The 18343-nt window shown below is 41.1% G+C and overlaps 1 protein-coding gene across 1 annotated transcript; it reads right to left on the bottom strand.

Moving 5' to 3' along the window:
- Positions 1-368: 368 nt before the first annotated feature.
- Positions 369-17735, bottom strand: nox4 (NADPH oxidase 4). The gene is made up of 18 exons (XM_089014132.1): positions 17581-17735; positions 17406-17501; positions 14917-15027; positions 14540-14624; positions 11600-11697; positions 10872-10899; positions 10705-10777; positions 9717-9797; positions 9239-9398; positions 8766-8930; positions 8622-8684; positions 7061-7121; positions 5367-5448; positions 3808-3927; positions 3601-3709; positions 2415-2483; positions 1565-1665; positions 369-1485 (listed from the first exon to the last, which is right to left on the bottom strand). Exons 1-18 carry the CDS (start codon positions 17638-17640, stop codon positions 1365-1367), a joined length of 1683 nt encoding a protein of 560 aa, XP_088870258.1. The 5' UTR covers positions 17641-17735; the 3' UTR covers positions 369-1364.
- Positions 17736-18343: the final 608 nt, after the last annotated feature.

Below are 18343 nucleotides of genomic sequence, written 5' to 3' on the forward strand. Positions count from 1 at the left end.
AGACTTTACTGTAAATTCAATTTAGGGGGCGATGTTGCATAAAATGTCAGCCTCTGTGAATAACTGAAAATGGGTGGATTTGTCTGATTAATTCTTATTCCACACCAACTCGCTTCGACTTGAAATTCGATGTTTAGTTGGGGCACATAAAGGATATTATGTCAGATAATTTATGACTTCCACCTGTAAGGAAATGACCTTTTTTACATGAGTGAATACACTCAGGAAACCACTGGTGCTTATTGATCATAATGCCTGTGTTTTCTCACAAACTCCTGAAATGTGAGTGGCTGCATTAAAATCAGATATGATCCGAATTTTATTTGTGGTCCTTATTTGTACAGAAATTAGAGTCTACACATGATGTGTCATTTTTCACCACTGATTTGAAAAGTTTCACATATAATTTATTGAGTTTCTTCTTTATTTTGCCACTTATGCCTTCATCCAGATGCTTTGAGATATGTACAGCAATAAACTTAATTCACTCCATGACCAGGCTTGTCACTCAAAACACTTGTGTCTCAAATCACCTTGGTACTTTTCTTGTTTTAAATACACTTTAATTATTTTTTTTTCTGCATAATTGATATTGAACTTGAAATGAGACAATCAATGGCTTGAGCCTCTTATTTGAGAGAAGTCTTCAGTATTTGCCAAAGTGCTGCTAACTTTAGAATAAGATGAGTCGAGTTCACAATGCGTTCATAATATGCAGCTGTAAAAGTCACGTGAGACGTTTGTACTGTACCTGCAAGTCATTGAAAAGAAATCTTCACAATGACATCACGGATCTTGAAAAACTAACTGATTTGTCTCTCAATCCACCGCTGTATATCCGGTGTCAAGTGTAAAACAAAGAAATGTAGAATGATGAAACAATTCTTTCAGGATTACATGTCAACAATGTGTACACAGAGGTCATCATTGTGTCCACAGAGTTCATCATTCTGTGTACACATTGTTGATGTACACAGAGTGATAAACTCCCCAAATATGATACACTCATCAAGTCGTGTTTGTGGCCATCACTTGTAGGGCTTGATAGCTCTGTAATCCAGAAAAGGTGCTAAATTCATTCACAGCTTCACAAATTAAGCACGTTCGAGGTGGTTAATCATGAGATGGGCTGTTCACTTTTCCCAGTGGACTTCAGGGTGCTTATTTCTTCCAAGGGGCCTCTGTAGAGCACCAAGGCCATCTCACCGGGCATAGAAATGAGTACAGTACTGTACAGTCAGTCTGTGAATAGCCAATGTTCAAGTCCCCTTTGAGAGTGGCTACATGACATTGACATACTCAATGTAATTTCAATGCCGAGTGATTGAATCCAATCGAGCTACGCGTTTCCCGCTGAAGCCCAATCAGCTAAAGGACTCTTTGTTAAATTCAAAAGTAGTTCCAGGAAAATGAGCTGAGTTACATAGTCTGTGAAGAGTCCTGGAAATGCCTTTTGGTCCACAACAGAATACCCCCACTCGTTTTCTGAAAAGTCACATAAGAGCACGAGGACAGCATGAACGTTTGACGTGAGATGAAAATGATCTTTCTTTGTGGCACTCACCGCTTGTTGGTCCTTCCAATTTCATTAAAGAGTAATTTCCACTTGGGACGACCCACCAGCAGTCGTGATGCAAGCAGGCGGTATTTCTCCTCAGGGAGCCCCTTAAGGGAAAATAAATAAACAAACCAATAATCGGATGGATGGGGTTGGGTGGATGGATGGAATGATGGGTTTGGATGGATGGATGGATGGATGGATGGGTTGGATGGATGGATTGATAGATGGATGGGTTTCGGTGGATGGATTGGTGGATGGATGGATGAATGGATGGTTTTGGGTGGATGGATGAGTTGGGTGCCTGGATGGATGGATGGATGGATGGATGGATGGATGGATGGATGGATGGATGGATGGATAATGGGTGGATGGATGGATGGGTTTAGGTGAATGGACGGGTTGGTGGATGAATCGATACCGCAAGATGGTTGGATGGATAGACAAATTGATAAACAGACGGATAAACAAATCGATTCACTAATTAATTAATAATTAATTAATTACAACATACGCCGGTTCAGATTTCGGTTTACGTATGTGTTAAGGAATATCTCGACCATAGTCTTTTGGCGAGCAGAAATGGCACTTCACTGAGGATTAGGGGAGGGCCGCAAGAAATATCTGCAAGATCAGTTTGGCACCTCCATAACTTTATTTCATACTTGAAAATCGATTGAAATACTGTTTTCTCAGCGGCCCCACTGTAGGGTGGAAGCCCTCTTTTAGCCCTAGCAGAAAAAAATTAAATCATGCAGTCGTCCCTGCGCTGCCATCTACATTGCATGTGCCCCTTTAATTTCGGGATGGTAACGTGGGTGTGTGTGGGTTTTGTGTTTACCTGTGTGTCACTTACCTGAAGCTTGTCTGCCTGACTGATGTACAGTTTCAGGTTCAAGTAGTCAGGTTTGTTTTCACGCCATAACTAGATGACAAAAAAGTACATTTTCATGGCAAGAGGCTTCATTTAATTCCGTTGTGATGTCCACTAGTATCCACCTGATGGCGGCAGAACCCCCACTGTTGATTTCCTTCATTATAAAGGCTGTCCTTCCAATTACAGGAAAATACAATAACGGTCTTTCTATGCACAATAATTTAAACATGATTAGAAGACAAAGTGATTCTCCACTCTTTATCTCGCTGACCTCAAAACCGATTGATTCAGTTGGGAAGATCGAAATCCAGAAGAAGGATTTTAAGAATTTTATCAAACTCAGGAAATCAGAACAATTCTTACAATTTACATTTTTCTCGTTCATAATAAACATTTTTTTGTCCCGTAAGGTACTTTCGAGGCGGATGTTAAAAATACATAAAAATAAAACAAAAATAACAAACAAACACATAAATACAAAGATGGATCTATAAATGGATAAATAAATAAACACATAACTACATAAATAGACAAATGAATGCATAAATAAATAAATGGACAAATAAATAAATAAATTGACAAACGAATAAATGAATGAATAAAAAAATACACAATTAAATAAATAAATATAACAATGGATAAATAAATAAATGGATATAACAATGGATAAACAAATAAATCAATAAATAAATAAATGGATGCATAAGTAAATTGATGAATGAATGAATAAATAAATAAATTAAATGAATGAATGAATGAATGAATGACGTTTCCTGGACATCCTGGGCATTGCCCGAGGCGTTTTTCCCTGTGCGATTCCAGTGACCCGGCACACATTTATTGACGCGGGGAGTTATTGCCACCGTCAAGTGAGCTATAGGCTAATTATTCTATTTTGGATTCATCTATTTAGATCCATAGGTGTTGGCGTCCAACAAGTCATGAATCTTATTACACATCACTAAGCCCTTGGCAGCGGCCCCTTGAAATCCTGAGAAACCTTCAGTGACCTTTTCGACAGACAAGTCCAGACAGCTTGGGACAAGTCGTTCATCTGTTCTTAGTGGAACGGTCTCTTGTCAAGTCATTCAAAAAGAGTTACAACCACTTGAATGCTACTGGCGGCTAAATCTGTGTTGTTCATAAAGTGCGTGGGGAAGCCAACCTTATGATGTAGGGTAGACAGCAGCTCGGCAAACCAGTAAAACGACTGCAGCTCCCTGCAGACCCACACAAAGTATAACCTCCTCAACCTGAACCCCATCCAGCCGTCACTGGGGCCGCGTTGTAGGAGGAAAGAGCAAGCAGAAACATTCAAAAAGCAGCTGAAACCAATCTCCACAGTTGGTGAGATGTAGTCGGGAACACTCACAGAAGAGCATGCAGGACACAGGCGAACGGCGTCACCCCGATTCCACCCGCCACGCAAAGGCTGACGTCGTAGTTGAACACTTCCTCGGAAGGACTTCCAAACGGACCGTCCACATAAAGCCTGTACATACACGTGCATGCGACATAAATGTACACCGCAAAATGGAACACAAGATGCAATTGATTGGACTTCCTACTTTCTGTTAAGTACATGTGGCTCAGAAAAACATCCTGCGTCTGAAATCCCATCATGTTGTTCTGTGCGTGTGCACATACACTTGTGAAACTACAAAGCTAAAAAAGAGTTCATTGGGTTCATTTTTTCTGTAATAAGTGCTGTGGAACTCGATATTCTTTAACTTTTGCTCGTCAAATAAATGTGTTTTTCAGGATGCACTTTTTGGAACTTAAATCAAGATCACAGTCTCGTCACTTATGGTAATTGTACCATCAATGACGAGACTGTGAAATTAAAAATATATTCCTTTTTTAACTCATTCACTTCTAGACGTGCTAAAATGTGTTTTTTGGTCATTTTAACTTGAATTCCAGGACCTACAGAATATTGAGTTTTAGTACGACATAAACATCCAACCTTAGAAACCTTAGACTCTTCTTTCATCAGAAAAAAAAGAGTAAATTCCTAAATTATGTGTGTCTGAAGTTATATAAGCTTGAAAGAGGGTAGCTGTCCAAAATACAATGCAATACATACACATTGGTTTATGCAGTGCTTGAACAACAGCTGAAGCTGGAACAAAGCGCTAACATGGAAAAAAGGAAAATGCTACCACCCTGTGAAAAGGAAGAAACATTGAAAGAGGCCATGGCCAGCGCTTTATCGGCACCCAAGCATGAAACAGTAAGACCCAAACAAATTCGGGAATGGCGCTCTACGTCATATTTTCAATTACCGAAAACATTTGTGAATGGCAGTGAATGAGTTCATAACAAGCCCTTAGAATTCCCATTGCTTTTCTGTCTCTAAGAATGACTTTTTTATACGATAATTCTGGGGCAGTCTTTTTGAAGACATATGAGAATAACTGGAAACGTGTGGAAAAAAATCCTCAAGAATATTCATAATATATATATACAATATATGCGTATTTCTCCGAAAGCTTAGTTTGTTGAGTTTGTTGATTAAGGCCAATAGGAATAGATATGTGTCTTTTTCTTTCTCGATAACCATTGCTTACAGTTTTGAAAGTGTGAACTGCAAAAAGACTCCCATTCACGTCCGACGTAAGCTTTTCACACACTCCGAACAGGAAGAACAGAGGGTCAGTGGGCGGGCCAGGATCTTTCACCTCAATGTGATTTGAAACTTGTATGGGAATTCACTCCCCACCCCCTCTCTATAACGTGCGGACACAAACACACATGCACACAAACACCCACATAAACACACACACACACACACACACACACACACACACACACACACACACACAAATGCACGCACGCACTAACACATACACATACACACACTGCAAATTTCCCCATAGTGGGACGATTAAAGGTTTTCTGATTCTGATACACGCACAGACACACACATACTTGGGGTATATTCTCTGATGCACCACAGGGAGGATGTCCAAGTCTCTCGTAAGGTCAGGAAGTAACATCTGCGTAAAGCGCTCTGAAGATAAAAAGAAAATAATTATTTTGTTCGCCTCAATAAAAGAAGGTATTATTGGGAGGCAACAAAACACATGATTGCAATGTGTTTTATTGGATGTATCTTTATCAGTGGCTAGCTGTGCATTTCACACCTAGGCCTTCAGTGGTGCTACGTCTGAATCAATCCAACGATTTTATGACTATACAGCCTTTACTGCAGCTACAACTACACCAGATAGATTTCTGACCCTGGTAACAAATAATGGCTGAAATGTGATTGGTTTAATGCTAAAATACGAAAACACACGTCTGGAAGCAGCATAACAAGGAAAAAGCAATGAAAGGAAGTTGAAAGACCATTTGGAATTATTTAGTAAGAATTCATGGATAAAATATAATTAACATCAGTCTATGATTCAGATATTTTTAGGCCAACAGAGAAGGCCTTGCAGGCCCTGACGGTACACCACTGTGTGCTTGTTTTTTTTGGGGGGGTAAAAATGCGTTTCTATATGCATGATGTTTTTTTTCAGTGCTAAAAACGGCTTTCTATACATGGTTGTGTTTTTTCAGCTAAAAATGCCTTACTATAAATGGTTGCTTTTTTTCGGGCTAAAATCACCTTACAAGAAATGGTTGTTTTTTTAGGCTAAAATCGCCTTCCTATACATGGTCCTTTTTTTCGGACAAAAAAACGGCGTATTATATATACATGGTCATTTTTTTTTCGGCCTAAAAACAGCTTACAATACATGGTCGTTTTTTTTTTTTTTTTGTAGCTAAATGACTTACTATACATTGTTGTTTTGTTATGGCTAAATCATGGTCATTTTTTTCTGGGTAAAACGGCTTACTACACATGGTCGTTTTTTTCGACATGAAAACGCCTTATACGTGGTCTATTTTTTGAACTAAAAACGCCTCACTACACATGGTCATTTTTTTCGGGTCAAAATCGCCTTACGATACATGGTATTTTTTTGGGGGCTAAAAACGCATTACTGTTCATGGTCGTTTTTTCGGCCTTAAAACGCCTTATTATAGATCGTCGTTTATTTTTTCAGACTAAAAACGGCCTGGTCTGTCCATGTATAGTAAGGCGAAAGATTCTTGACATTTTTCGTAGAATGTTTCCTTTCACGTCATCGTGGCCAATTCAACAGCTAATCCAAACAAACCGACTTCCGCCAGTGTGTTCTCAAAGCAAATGCCATGTGGAAACAACACAACTTTGCATTTGTCGCAGCCTCCCACAGGAAACAGCCTGCTCCCACCTGGGTTGGCCGTGATGCATTGCATGTAGAAACAACACATTTATTTCACGTGCGATTTGCTTTCTTTATATTTTTGTAAGCTTAGAAGAGATCCATGTGTGTATGTCTCACACTGGCCTGATAGCGCAACATGGATAGTGCAAAAACAACTCAAAATAACAACAAAAAGATTGGTCCTCACAGCGGAACATGAGGCACACAATCCAAGGTTGTAGGACGATTTCTGACATGACAATAAAACAGCAAGAGCCTCAAGGTTAACAATTAACATCCATAGAATACTGGCAGGGTCACGCGCGCGCACACACAAATAGAATAGGTAACAGCACACAATGTGTGTGGAGGAGATACACTCACCAGTCCAGTCTCCGACGACCCTAAGATGAATGCAGAACGTTTCTTTGTTCTCTGTGGGACACTGCAAAGTTAGAAAGCAGACAGTGAATCACAAAGAAAGACAAAGACACACAAAGACACACACTCTCTCTCTCTCTCTTCGTACAGACTCAGTTGCTGGAGAGTACTATAAAACATTTGCACACAAATAAAAAGCATGTGCAAATAGCTTTCCAAAGCAACATGTTTTCCCATTAATCCTGGTGAATTACACCCACACACAGATGGATACACATGCACTCCTTCCGGTTAGCAGATCCTGGCCTCAGGGTCCGTCTGCTCTCTGTAAGAGTTATTCCCACTAGCGAGTGTGTGTGTGTGTGTGTGTGTGTGTGTGTGTGTGTGTGTGTGTGAGCGTGCGTGAGCGTGCGTGAGCGTGTGTGCGCATTCCCAGCATCCCTACAAACGATGTGTGCGGCCAAATTACAAGAATCCCTTACTATCATTAAAGTGAGTTCAAGTTGCAGAGGGGGCAAAGTAGTACGGGACATGTTAAAAAATGAATAAAATGAGGCACTTTGATGGTGCACCGAAATGGGAACATGGGGATATATCAGTGAAGGCCCATCAGGGCCTGCAAGGTCTTTTCTGCTGGCCTAAAAATATAAGAATCATAGACTAATGTGATTTATATTTTGTCCATGAATTCTAATTAAATAACTCCAAATTGTCTTTCAGCTTCCTTTCATTGCTTTTCCCCTGATGTGCTGCTTCCAGATGTTTTCGTATTTAAGCATTTAACCAATCCCATTTCAGCCATCATTTGTTAACAGGGTCAGAAATCTTCCTGCATGTCTTCACAATCACGTCTGTGTGCCCAGTCGCATTAAATGTGTTGATCAAACTGTTGCTCTAACCAATCTGAGTTTGAGTTCGCAACCCAAGGCCTGCTGGAAGGCGCTGGCAACGTCGGAGTTTTCACAAACTAGGATTGGCTAGTCACATGATTGGCTAGTCACTCGCCAATCATAGTATCATGAGCCGCTAGTGAAGAGCATACTGGCCAGAGCTAGCACACTGCATATGTAGCGAGCTGCATAAGCAAATATATTGTGTTGATTTAATAGCGGTTTTGTCAACCCACAATGGCTGAAGGAGGAGAAGAAATGGATTTGGTTGCAGATGTACTGTTAAAGCCATTTTCAAGACGGACTTTTCAAGAATTGATGGACATCATTAAGAAAGGTTGGACAGCTCCAAAGCTCGCAAAAATAGCAAATAATATGCAGTTTTATGAGGTTATCAACGATTCACACATTCATAGTCCAAATTAGAAAACTTTAATGTATTTAATATATATTTAAAGTATCTCTGAAATTTCTTCAAGTCACAAGTTATTTCGTGGCCAACGGCACCCTCTAGTGTACGTGTAGTCAATCACACCACGCTCACAGCTGATTGATTCAGACGTAACACAACTGGAGGCCTCGGAGTGGCATGCATGGCCAGCCACTGAGATATATCCCTGTGCGTTTTTAAGACCGCATGTCGGAAACATGTCGAAGTTGTGTTGCATTCTTACCGCCGTTAGCGTGAAAGGATGGTTCTCAAATGACGAGACATTGGGACAGTTGAGGACAATATACTGTGAGAGGAGAGGAATGAGTTGAAATTGAGAAACTAAGAGATCAAGCTGCCTTGAGATGTAACCAAACATACATCTTACCTGCCCCGGACGAGCTTTAAAGTTCTTCTTAAGCATTCGTAACTCGATGACATCGCAGGGATGTCTGATGACGGTCACTATGGTAACCGGATCACTGCTGCGGATATAGCGGTACAGGCGCTCTGCACAGTAGAGACACAGAGGACCCGACACCCACAGCCATGTCTGTTTGGACACACACACACGCGCACACACGCACATGCGCGCGCACACACACACACACACGCGCACACACACACACACACACACACACACACACACACACACACACACACACACACACACACACGCGCGTGCTGTTACCTATTCTTATTTTTAGATGTGTACATGTTGCAGCCTAATTGTTCACAGTCCCTCTTAAGCATGAGGAGGCTTTACAGGGTATTTTATGGCGACACCTTTTCGCTTAACGACCATGTGCAAATACATTCAGGGACATACCGTGGTGTACGTACATATACACACACACACACCTGTGGGTAGTGGGGCTGGAAGTGAGCCTCTGCCTTGCATGGGATTTCCTCTTGCTCACGTTTCTCTAGTTCCTCGCCTTGTTCTTCTGCACGGCTGTGATTGTCTGGTAAGCATCCAGGAGGATGGGCCTCTATGTTGGTCTGATATTTTAAAACTCCTCTTTTCAGAAGAAAATATGCCGATCAATTTATGTTAGTTTTTTTTTTTTGCTTTAGGTCAACTAGTTTTAAACATTAAACCAAATCAAGTATTATGTTGTAGTATGAGAGACATAAAAATAGAAGATTGGTTCCAATGTGCTATTAGTGTCCATGTGCAATTGATTCGTTAAGTGGTTTTGAGAAATTAAAAACTGTCAGTGACAAAGAGATGCATGGTTTTGTTGGTGGTTATTTGTACATTCTTTTTTTGAGTAAGAAAGTAGAATAAGACACAGGTTGTGTTACGATTACTGGTCTGATATCATCTAATACCTACCCGACCATGTGCACCATCAGAATGAGATAGAAGATGATGAAGAGGTTGTGTGTATACCAGAAGATCTCATAGTTATATATTCTGAAATAATTCAAAGGGCAATGGTTAATGTTGTGTTTCCAAGAAATTATTTGAAATATAATTGGTCAATTACAGAACAGCTGTTTTCGCGCGGGGGATCAAAAAGCTGAACGAGGGACAAAGAGGAGGGAGGGGAAAAAAAAGCAAAGACAGCAAAAAGAAGAAAGCGAGATGAGTTTGTTCACGAGCAGATGCACAGACTCCCGGCTCAGAGCCTGACTAAGCAAGACATCAGAGGTCAATATTAGAGGGGTCATTAAACACAATGACCCCCACAGCCCATAAACACCACTCACAATGGCCATTTCAAACACTCCAGTCACCACTTTGAATTCAGCTTCTTTAGAAGCTCGGAGCCATGTTCTTTCATCTTCTACACGCTGCCAATAAACGTCTCAACCCAAGCCCGTATTTACTTGAGGGAGTATTTTCGATTTTCAACAACATTGATATTCAATTCGTGTCAATAATTTAAGACAAGTACAAAAACAATACGCGACAATAAAGACTGGATGACTATGAGTAATGACGTGGGGTACTCAACATTGTTTTGCGGGGCATCCTCCCATGACTCGGTTCATTTTTCACAACCCTTATCTGTGTCCTTGAGTACACTGGAGATTCCTCTTAGCCTCTGTCTTTGCTGAAGGCAGTAAAGAGAATACACTTAGACACATGGACACACATGGAGAGTGATTGACCCACTGTGACCTTTCGTCAAGACAGTGCCATGAGTGAAGCAGTTAGTCAAGATTTGCTCGGCAACAGCAGCGGCGAGTCATCAGCGACAGCGCGACAAAGTGGAGACAGACCAGTCAGCATAGACATACGGATGAGACGTAATCCTGAATTTGCAAAAAATTTAGAGCGTGGGGTGGGGTGGGGTTATGCTGTCATGATGACTTACCTCACGCAGTAGGAGGAAGATGTAAACATCAGGAAAAGGATGACAACCAATAAAACACCGGTAATGCCCGGAACTGAAATTTAATCAGAGAAGCAATCAGTGCCGATAAGTTGAAAAATATTTTTGATGTCCATGAAAAAACAAAATACATTACAGTATTATCTTACCTGTGGTCAGAATAATTCGCATTGGGTCCTAGGCAGACAACGACAATCAAAATATCAACAATTGTCTTGTCATGACAACGAGCTTTATTTGCCAACAAGTCAACTCAAAACTTATCTATTCTACTGGCCAAAACGCAACATTCTGATGAATATTGCGGAATATGAGTTAAGCCGTATTTGAGCCATGTGTAAATGTGATGTCACTTTCAGATAACAGAAAGTAGCAAAATGGCCACCCCCCATGAGATGGCTTTTAACAATATTATGGGATAGGCCCACATCCTCGTTCAAATGTGGAACTGTCGCGGCTTGGAATTGAAGCGGATTTACGTGGGACAGGAGATGTGAGATAATCTTTTTTCATCATACTACATCTTCGTGTTTGCTTTCAACATTTAGCTTGTTGTAGACGTGCACATTCCACCATGACGTCCCTGATCTACTGGTGAAAAGGACGCTTTGATCCTCACTTTCATCTAGAACTGCTTCATACAACAAAAAGGGTGGAGAAAGGTGCTTAAGATTGAATGACTGTGTGTCATTTGTGTTGTGTCACATTATTTGTTAGTTTTTTTGTTGGTTTTAAATGGTGGCAGATGTGTCTTTTGGAAATGTGACCATTGTCATTTAACTCATGAACCTTTTTGGTTTGGAGGGATGAGGATTTGGGATTATGTACATATGCAATTTGTCTCATGATCTGATCATAAAGTATGTTTTTTTCTCACCTCCCCTTTGTAGCGAGCAAAATTAAGAGCCGGAAAGTCTTCTGAGTAGCTGCCACTGAAGTTCATAACGTTTACAAGGTGGGCAGACACATGAACAACTAGAACAAGAAAATTATGCAAACATGTTTTAGAACGCTCACTCTCAAGATCAGCCGAGGCGCAAACAGACACGGAGACACCACATTTGAAGGTCCTACTAAATCAGTATTGGACAGTCAAACACAAACATCCTTGTCTAATCAGCAGAAAGTCAGCAAAAAGTCTTCCTGACTCACTCGTGTGCAATTACAAACAGACGCGCATAGTCCCCCTGACTTCATCGGCTCGCCATGCAGCCATTTAACAGCTGATGGTATTAGAGGCTATAATCGTGAGACACAAGGGTCCTTTTTCTCCAAAGCATATCCTCACACATTCCCACTCAACACACTCTGTCGTACCGCGGCTCCTCACTCATATTTCACCCCCTCACTCCTCCCCCACCACCTTTTGTGTTCTCATGATCTTTTGTCTCACAACATTGGAATTTCTCTATTAGAAGACCTTTGCCTTGAGGAAGAGTGCACGTGCATGTGTGTGTGTGTGTGTGTGTGTGTGTGTGTGTGTGTGTGTGTGTGTGTGTGTGTGTGTGTGTGTGTGTGTGTGTGTGTGTGTGTGTGTGTGTGTGTGTGTGTGTGTGTGTGTAATTGATGCAGTGTTAACTCATTCACTGCCATTTACGAATGTATTCGGGAATTGAAAATATGACAGAGCACAATTCCCGAATGTTACAGGTTTTGTATTTTCTTGTTTGGGTGCCGATAAAGCCCTGGCCAGGCCTCTGGCAATGTTTTTTTCTCTTCAAAAAAAGCATTTCCTTTTTTTCCATGTTTGCGCTTTGTTCCAGCTTCAGCTGTTGTTAAAGCGCTATATAAACCAATTGCAAATTTCCCCATTGTGGGACGATTAAATTATATATATTATAAAAATATAATTTAGGAATTAACTTTTTTTTTGATGAAAGAAGAGAGTTTCAGAAGGTGTCGGATGTTTCGCTTCTTATCCAAGACACTTCTTCAGCAAACTAAAGTCTTATTGGTAGTTTAGGCCCTATTTATATATCCCTACTGTCGAGACATGGCGGTGCCGGACTCTGCTATGATAGGTCCCTGCTGTCAGGTTGGGGGGAGCAGAGGACTACTCCCTGCCACTCCACTGATTGTTCCGATTGTCTGACTAACGACTTGCCTGAATGCCCCACTTCCACCGGTATCACCTCATCAGTATTCCTAATCCTATTGTGCTTAAGTAGGCTGTTGTACGAACGATCCAAATTGAACCTCACCCCACCAAACCGGTTTAATGAAGGATTTAGTTGTTTTATGAAAATTTCTTCTTTTACTCCCCTTTCAAACCATCTATGTTCTTTCGCTAAGATTTTAACCTCATTGTCGTCAAATGAGGGATTGCTAGCTTTTAGGTGCATATGTACTGACGATTGAGGCCCACTAGTATTATCCCTGCGATGTTGATAAAGTCTTTCTTTGAGAATTTGTTTAGTCTCCCCAATTTGTTTGGGGTCTATTGTTTCAAAATAAAAGTCTTGCTAACACCTACTAAAGATCAACCTCACATGCACACATTTCTCTAATTCGTTTGTTTTAATCTATTTTTAACATGAACCTTTTTTGCATTTTTATGAACATGGCGACATAAAAAAGGAGGGGTAATTTCTGCCTGTTATTTTTTTCACTTTTAACGTTTTCCAGAAAAGTTTTATCCAGAGCGATCGTTAGATGTTGACAAGAGAGAAGAATCGAGAAGGTACTTCACCTGGAGCAAGAGCATCTCACAGCTCCTGGCCCGTAAGAACATTCCCTCATCATCCGACTTGGATCAATGGGTTTATGTTCTCGTTCCTAAGCTCAGACGTTTCTTCAAGAGGATCATATTGAAAATGAGGAAAACATCAAAAATTTACCATGAAGACAACCCTTGGGGGGATGCTCCAATGTGGAACAATGGCGGAACATTCCCAGACTGAAACGGCGACATAAAGCCGGCAGGAGACTTTGTTCACACCTTGCTCATGGAATCCAATTTTCATTCATGAAAACAATGAAATGCACATTTAAGCCAAGACCCTTATAGAATGGGATATTATTACACCTGGTTTTTAGCTTTTTAGTATCGCAAAGAGTGAAATATCAATCTGGCAAGACAACCACAATGAACACTGACAGAGTTTCTATTTGGGGTTGCAGGAATTTGCCATTTGCCTCCTGGTTTGCCAGCTGCATCGATTCACCATACACGAGTCAAAATTATATGAGGAAGAACTGCTGTTTCACGGCTGTTCCATTTGTAACGTTTACATACATACTGCGATAGCTCAACATAACCGTGGATCTTTTTTGCCTTGGCTTGTCCTCTTTAGGGAAGTAAAATAAAAAGTGTTCTGAGAGGATTTACACAAATGAACTTGATTTGCATGCATTCTTCTTGAGTATTGGTTTTGCTTTTCTCTTAGATCACATCTACTCGAAGAATGATTGTTTTGAAGAAAAAAAAACAGCATCCAAAGTAAATTACACGATAATAAATATTTTTTAAACTACTATTCAAATTATGTCATCAGTAGCTTCTGGACATGTAAAGTCTAATTGTAAGAGCAGTATATACCCAGTTCAGCTACAAAAAAAAGCACATTTTCATTGAAGACATCGGACGGATGCACACTACCACGCACTGTAGGAATGACACTGAAGGAGCGACAATGATGCCACGGAGAAGACTCGCTTGAACACACACACCGAAAATTGAGAGCACACACCCATCAGTTGGAGTGAAAGGCAGTCGGTAGAGCAGGAATGCTAATCCGACATGGATTCAGTTATGCATTCAAGCAAATACGGCACACATAGCGAATGTGTTCTCATCGTTTTGCTGTTGTGGATTTACCAGAGAAGATGCAGATGGCAACTCCACAGGCCACGTGAAAGGTCTTGCTCTTGTACAGCAGACGTCGGGTCTTTCTGCTTGATACCTTGAGTGGGGGTAAATGAACAAACAGCAGTTATTGCAGATGAAACAATTAGTTGTCAGAGAACATCATTCAAGATCACAAAATGATCTATTATACACGACCTTGTGTAATTAATTTTACAAATAGCTTGTTGGTGATGTCAACCCATCTTCGACAGTTGTTTTAATTACTAAGTAATGTAAAAAGACATTATGTCACATTATGTCATTCTGATGTGTCTATTATCCAGTGAGCAACGACGGAAAATGTCACAAATTTAATACAGATGCATTAAAAAAAAGACGCTTGTTACCGTGTGTGTTCCTCGAACAAACGTAAGAAGAGTGCGACACATAGGCAACAGCACCAGGCTGCAATTTAGGTTCAGCACGGACGCAGAAGCCCTGCTGATGCAAAGTCCAACCTGGAGGAAAACACAGAAGTGCGCGTACACACGCACACACACACATATACACACACTGTGATGCAAGTTCCTGTGCTTTCGATAGACGCTTTTTTTAGACGTGTTTTTGTGGACATACTGGGAAGGGCTTTAATTAATGTACGACTTAACAACATTTTCAATGACCATTGAAAGCTGTTCATCCATCCATCCGATCATTTTCTAGTGCTTAGCCAGTTCAAGGTCACGGCTGAGTTGAAGTCTATAACGACGCATTTTGGTGAAAGAGCGTGGAAACACTGTGGATGGGTTGTCACTCACACAACTTTGGCCTTCATTTAACCTTAAACATCTTTGGCCAACAGTGAAAATAAAGTGAGTATCGAAGGAAAACACAGATAAGCACGGGAAGAATATCCAAAGGGCTGATACTAAAAGGTCAAAGCCTTGATTGTAACTCCAAATTTTGTGAAGCAGAATTTCTTCCCCCCAAAAAATTAACTCATTCGCTGCCATTCCCGAATTTATTTGGGAATTGAAAAGTGTGATGTGGAGCGCTATTCCTGAATTTGTTTGGGTTTTGGTTTTCCTTGCGGGGGTGCAGATAAAGCACTTGTCGGACCACTGGCAATGTTTTTCCCTTCCACGAGGGGGCAGGATTTCCCATTTTTCCATGTTAGCGCTCTGTTACAGCGTCAGTTGTTGTTAAAGCTCTATATAAATCAATGTTTGTATTGCATTTTGTACAGCCACCCACATTTCAAGCTCAGATAACCCCAGACCCATATATTTTAGGAATTAAGATTAAAAAAAATATTTTTTTCTGATAAAAGAAGAGAGTCTAAGGTTTGATGAAAGAAGAGAGTCTAAGGTTTCTTACGCTTGATTTTTATTGCCATATATGTATTTATCATAACGGGACGTCCGTTGCTGTTTGGCTGTGTTCCTGTAAATCAGGGGTGTCCAAAGTCGGTCCTCGAGGGCCGCCGTTCTGCCAGTTTTCCAGCTCTCCCAGGAGCAACGCACCTGATTCAAATCATCAGGACCATTTTGATGATGCTTCAGAGCTGGCTGATGAGCTGATCATTTGAATCAGGTGTGTTGCTCCTGGGAGAGCTGGAAAACAGGCAGGACAGCGGCCCTCAAGGACCGACTTTGGACACCCCTGCTGTAAATTGTCAGAATTGGTCATTGCATTAAAAAACAAGTTAAAAAGCAGTCGATTGTGTTTTTTTTCAGGGCAAGTCACAATGGACCCTGAGACGGTCGTCTGTCTTTCTCATAGTCAGTTATGAGATTAAACTGGTCATCAGTGGACCTCTCAAACTAAGATAGACTCCAGTGTCCCTGTGAATAATTGCTGGATAAAATAAATTTGTTTTCGTCGGATGGATTCTGGATTACCTGACCAGAGTGCAAGCTGTGCTATTTACTTCAAGTGGCACCTGAGGGTTTTCAGGTGTGTAATCTGGCCCCACACAACCAGGCGTTCATCAGTAATTAGTTTATTTTTTATGCAGTCCTTCGGTTCTGAGTCAGTCTGCGTGTTTAAAGGCATTTCCTGAGTACTCTGTTGGTGCCGTCTCTTGTTATTAGAGCTGCTTTTGATGACAATACAATTGATGTGGCTCATACAGGTACACATATCAAAGAAGTAGCAAGCAGAGGCATTTCTTTGCCATGGACATTTTGGATTAAAAGTGAAGATAATCATGATGTTATACTTCTGTAGTCTTATTTTTTTTTCATTTTAAGGATTTATGCAAACAGAAAAAAACACAACTGATGATAAAAGCATTCAGGGAAATCCAGAAAGATCTTAAATGCATGCACGAACACACACACGCACACCAACACACACACCAGGCAGGTGAATCTGAAGTCATTTTTTATTTGCGTTTCAAATCATTTCACAATGGATAGAGCATCGAATCGCAAATGTGTGTACACATTTACTTAAGACCTTTTGTCAAGTCATTCAGTGGAAAGAAGCAGCATGCCCAGACTTGCCCCCCTGCACCCCCTCCCCTTGATTCCCAACCAGTCAGGCTGCACACGAATAGCTCACGCATGTTGCTCGCTGCCATGTCTTACCCCCCCCCCTCCCCCGTCAAAAATAAATATGATAAATACATAAATCCTGCATGGATTTGGGTTAGATTTTCAATTTGTTTGTTTGTTTTTGTGTTTTTCTTCATCCACTTTTGTAAAAAAATATACCTAATCAGATAATGTCAGAGGTGATTTAGATTGTGGATAAAAAAAAAAACACAGACACAATGCCAGGAACTTGTGACAACAATTACAGTAAAGCTCACATGGCCCCGCAGGCATGAAATTCCTGCCTCAGTGTGTGTGTGTGTGTTTGTGTGTCTGTGTGTGTGTGTGCGCGCGCTTACCCCGAGCATCTTGTATAGGTAGTGATACTGCTGTCCATTGCAGTACATCAGGAAAGTTTTGACAAAGAGCCAGGAGTTCGTTCCTAACCACATCATCTACAGACACGAAGGCAAATACAGTTCAATGTTTAACTCGTCAAGACACTGAAAAAAAAGTTGACAAAGGTCCTTCTACCAGGATGAAATGTTTTCCTCCCTCGTTGGCGAGCCAGCTCCGTGCTGACACAACCATCATGTCCCCGACACGCTCGTCGAAGGGCCGATAAATGTGCGTGTCTTTGTGCGTGCGTGTGTCAGGGAACTCTCGAAAGGCTGCCAGCTCTTTGCCTCGACCGAAGCTGAAGAGCATGTATGTAAATGATGAGGGGGAGGAGGGTCAAGGAAGCGAGGACGCCGATTATTTCTATGTTTTCCCATTAAGACCACAAGGGGGAGGCATCGTCCCGCTCAAATCAAATCGCCTCAGCACAGAGGTCCCGAGTTTACATCCGCGCCTTTCTGTGTGGGGTTTTAATTTTTCTGGTGAATGAATATCCTTTTATTCTTTGAATTTACCCTAACTCCCTCACTTTCTTTAGCGAGGCCAATGAATAAGAACAGAAAGTTGGGGTTTGGGGATATTACAGAATACCTGCCAACATTCCTGTGAGGAAAGATCCCCCACCTCCTTTCACGCTCCAGTCCATGACTTGAAAGAACAACCTCCATTACTACACAGCTGGGGAGGGTCAAGTGTGGTATCTTGATCCGGGGGAAATATGTCTGCAGTATTTCTGATTAGTTCTCCAATTAATTTATGACACCCTTTTTTTCAAGTTAATCATGAACTGTTTTGATTTGAACTTACCAAAGTGTTTGGAATAGTCGTGATTGCAAACATGCATATGTGAGAGGTTAAAAAGTACCTTATTCACACCGAATCGTCCCCGAACACCGGA

The sequence above is a fragment of the Hippocampus bargibanti genome, linkage group LG14 (assembly GCF_051943395.1).
Source record: "Hippocampus bargibanti isolate YZ-2025 linkage group LG14, ASM5194339v1, whole genome shotgun sequence".
Classification (NCBI taxonomy): domain Eukaryota; kingdom Metazoa; phylum Chordata; class Actinopteri; order Syngnathiformes; family Syngnathidae; genus Hippocampus; species Hippocampus bargibanti.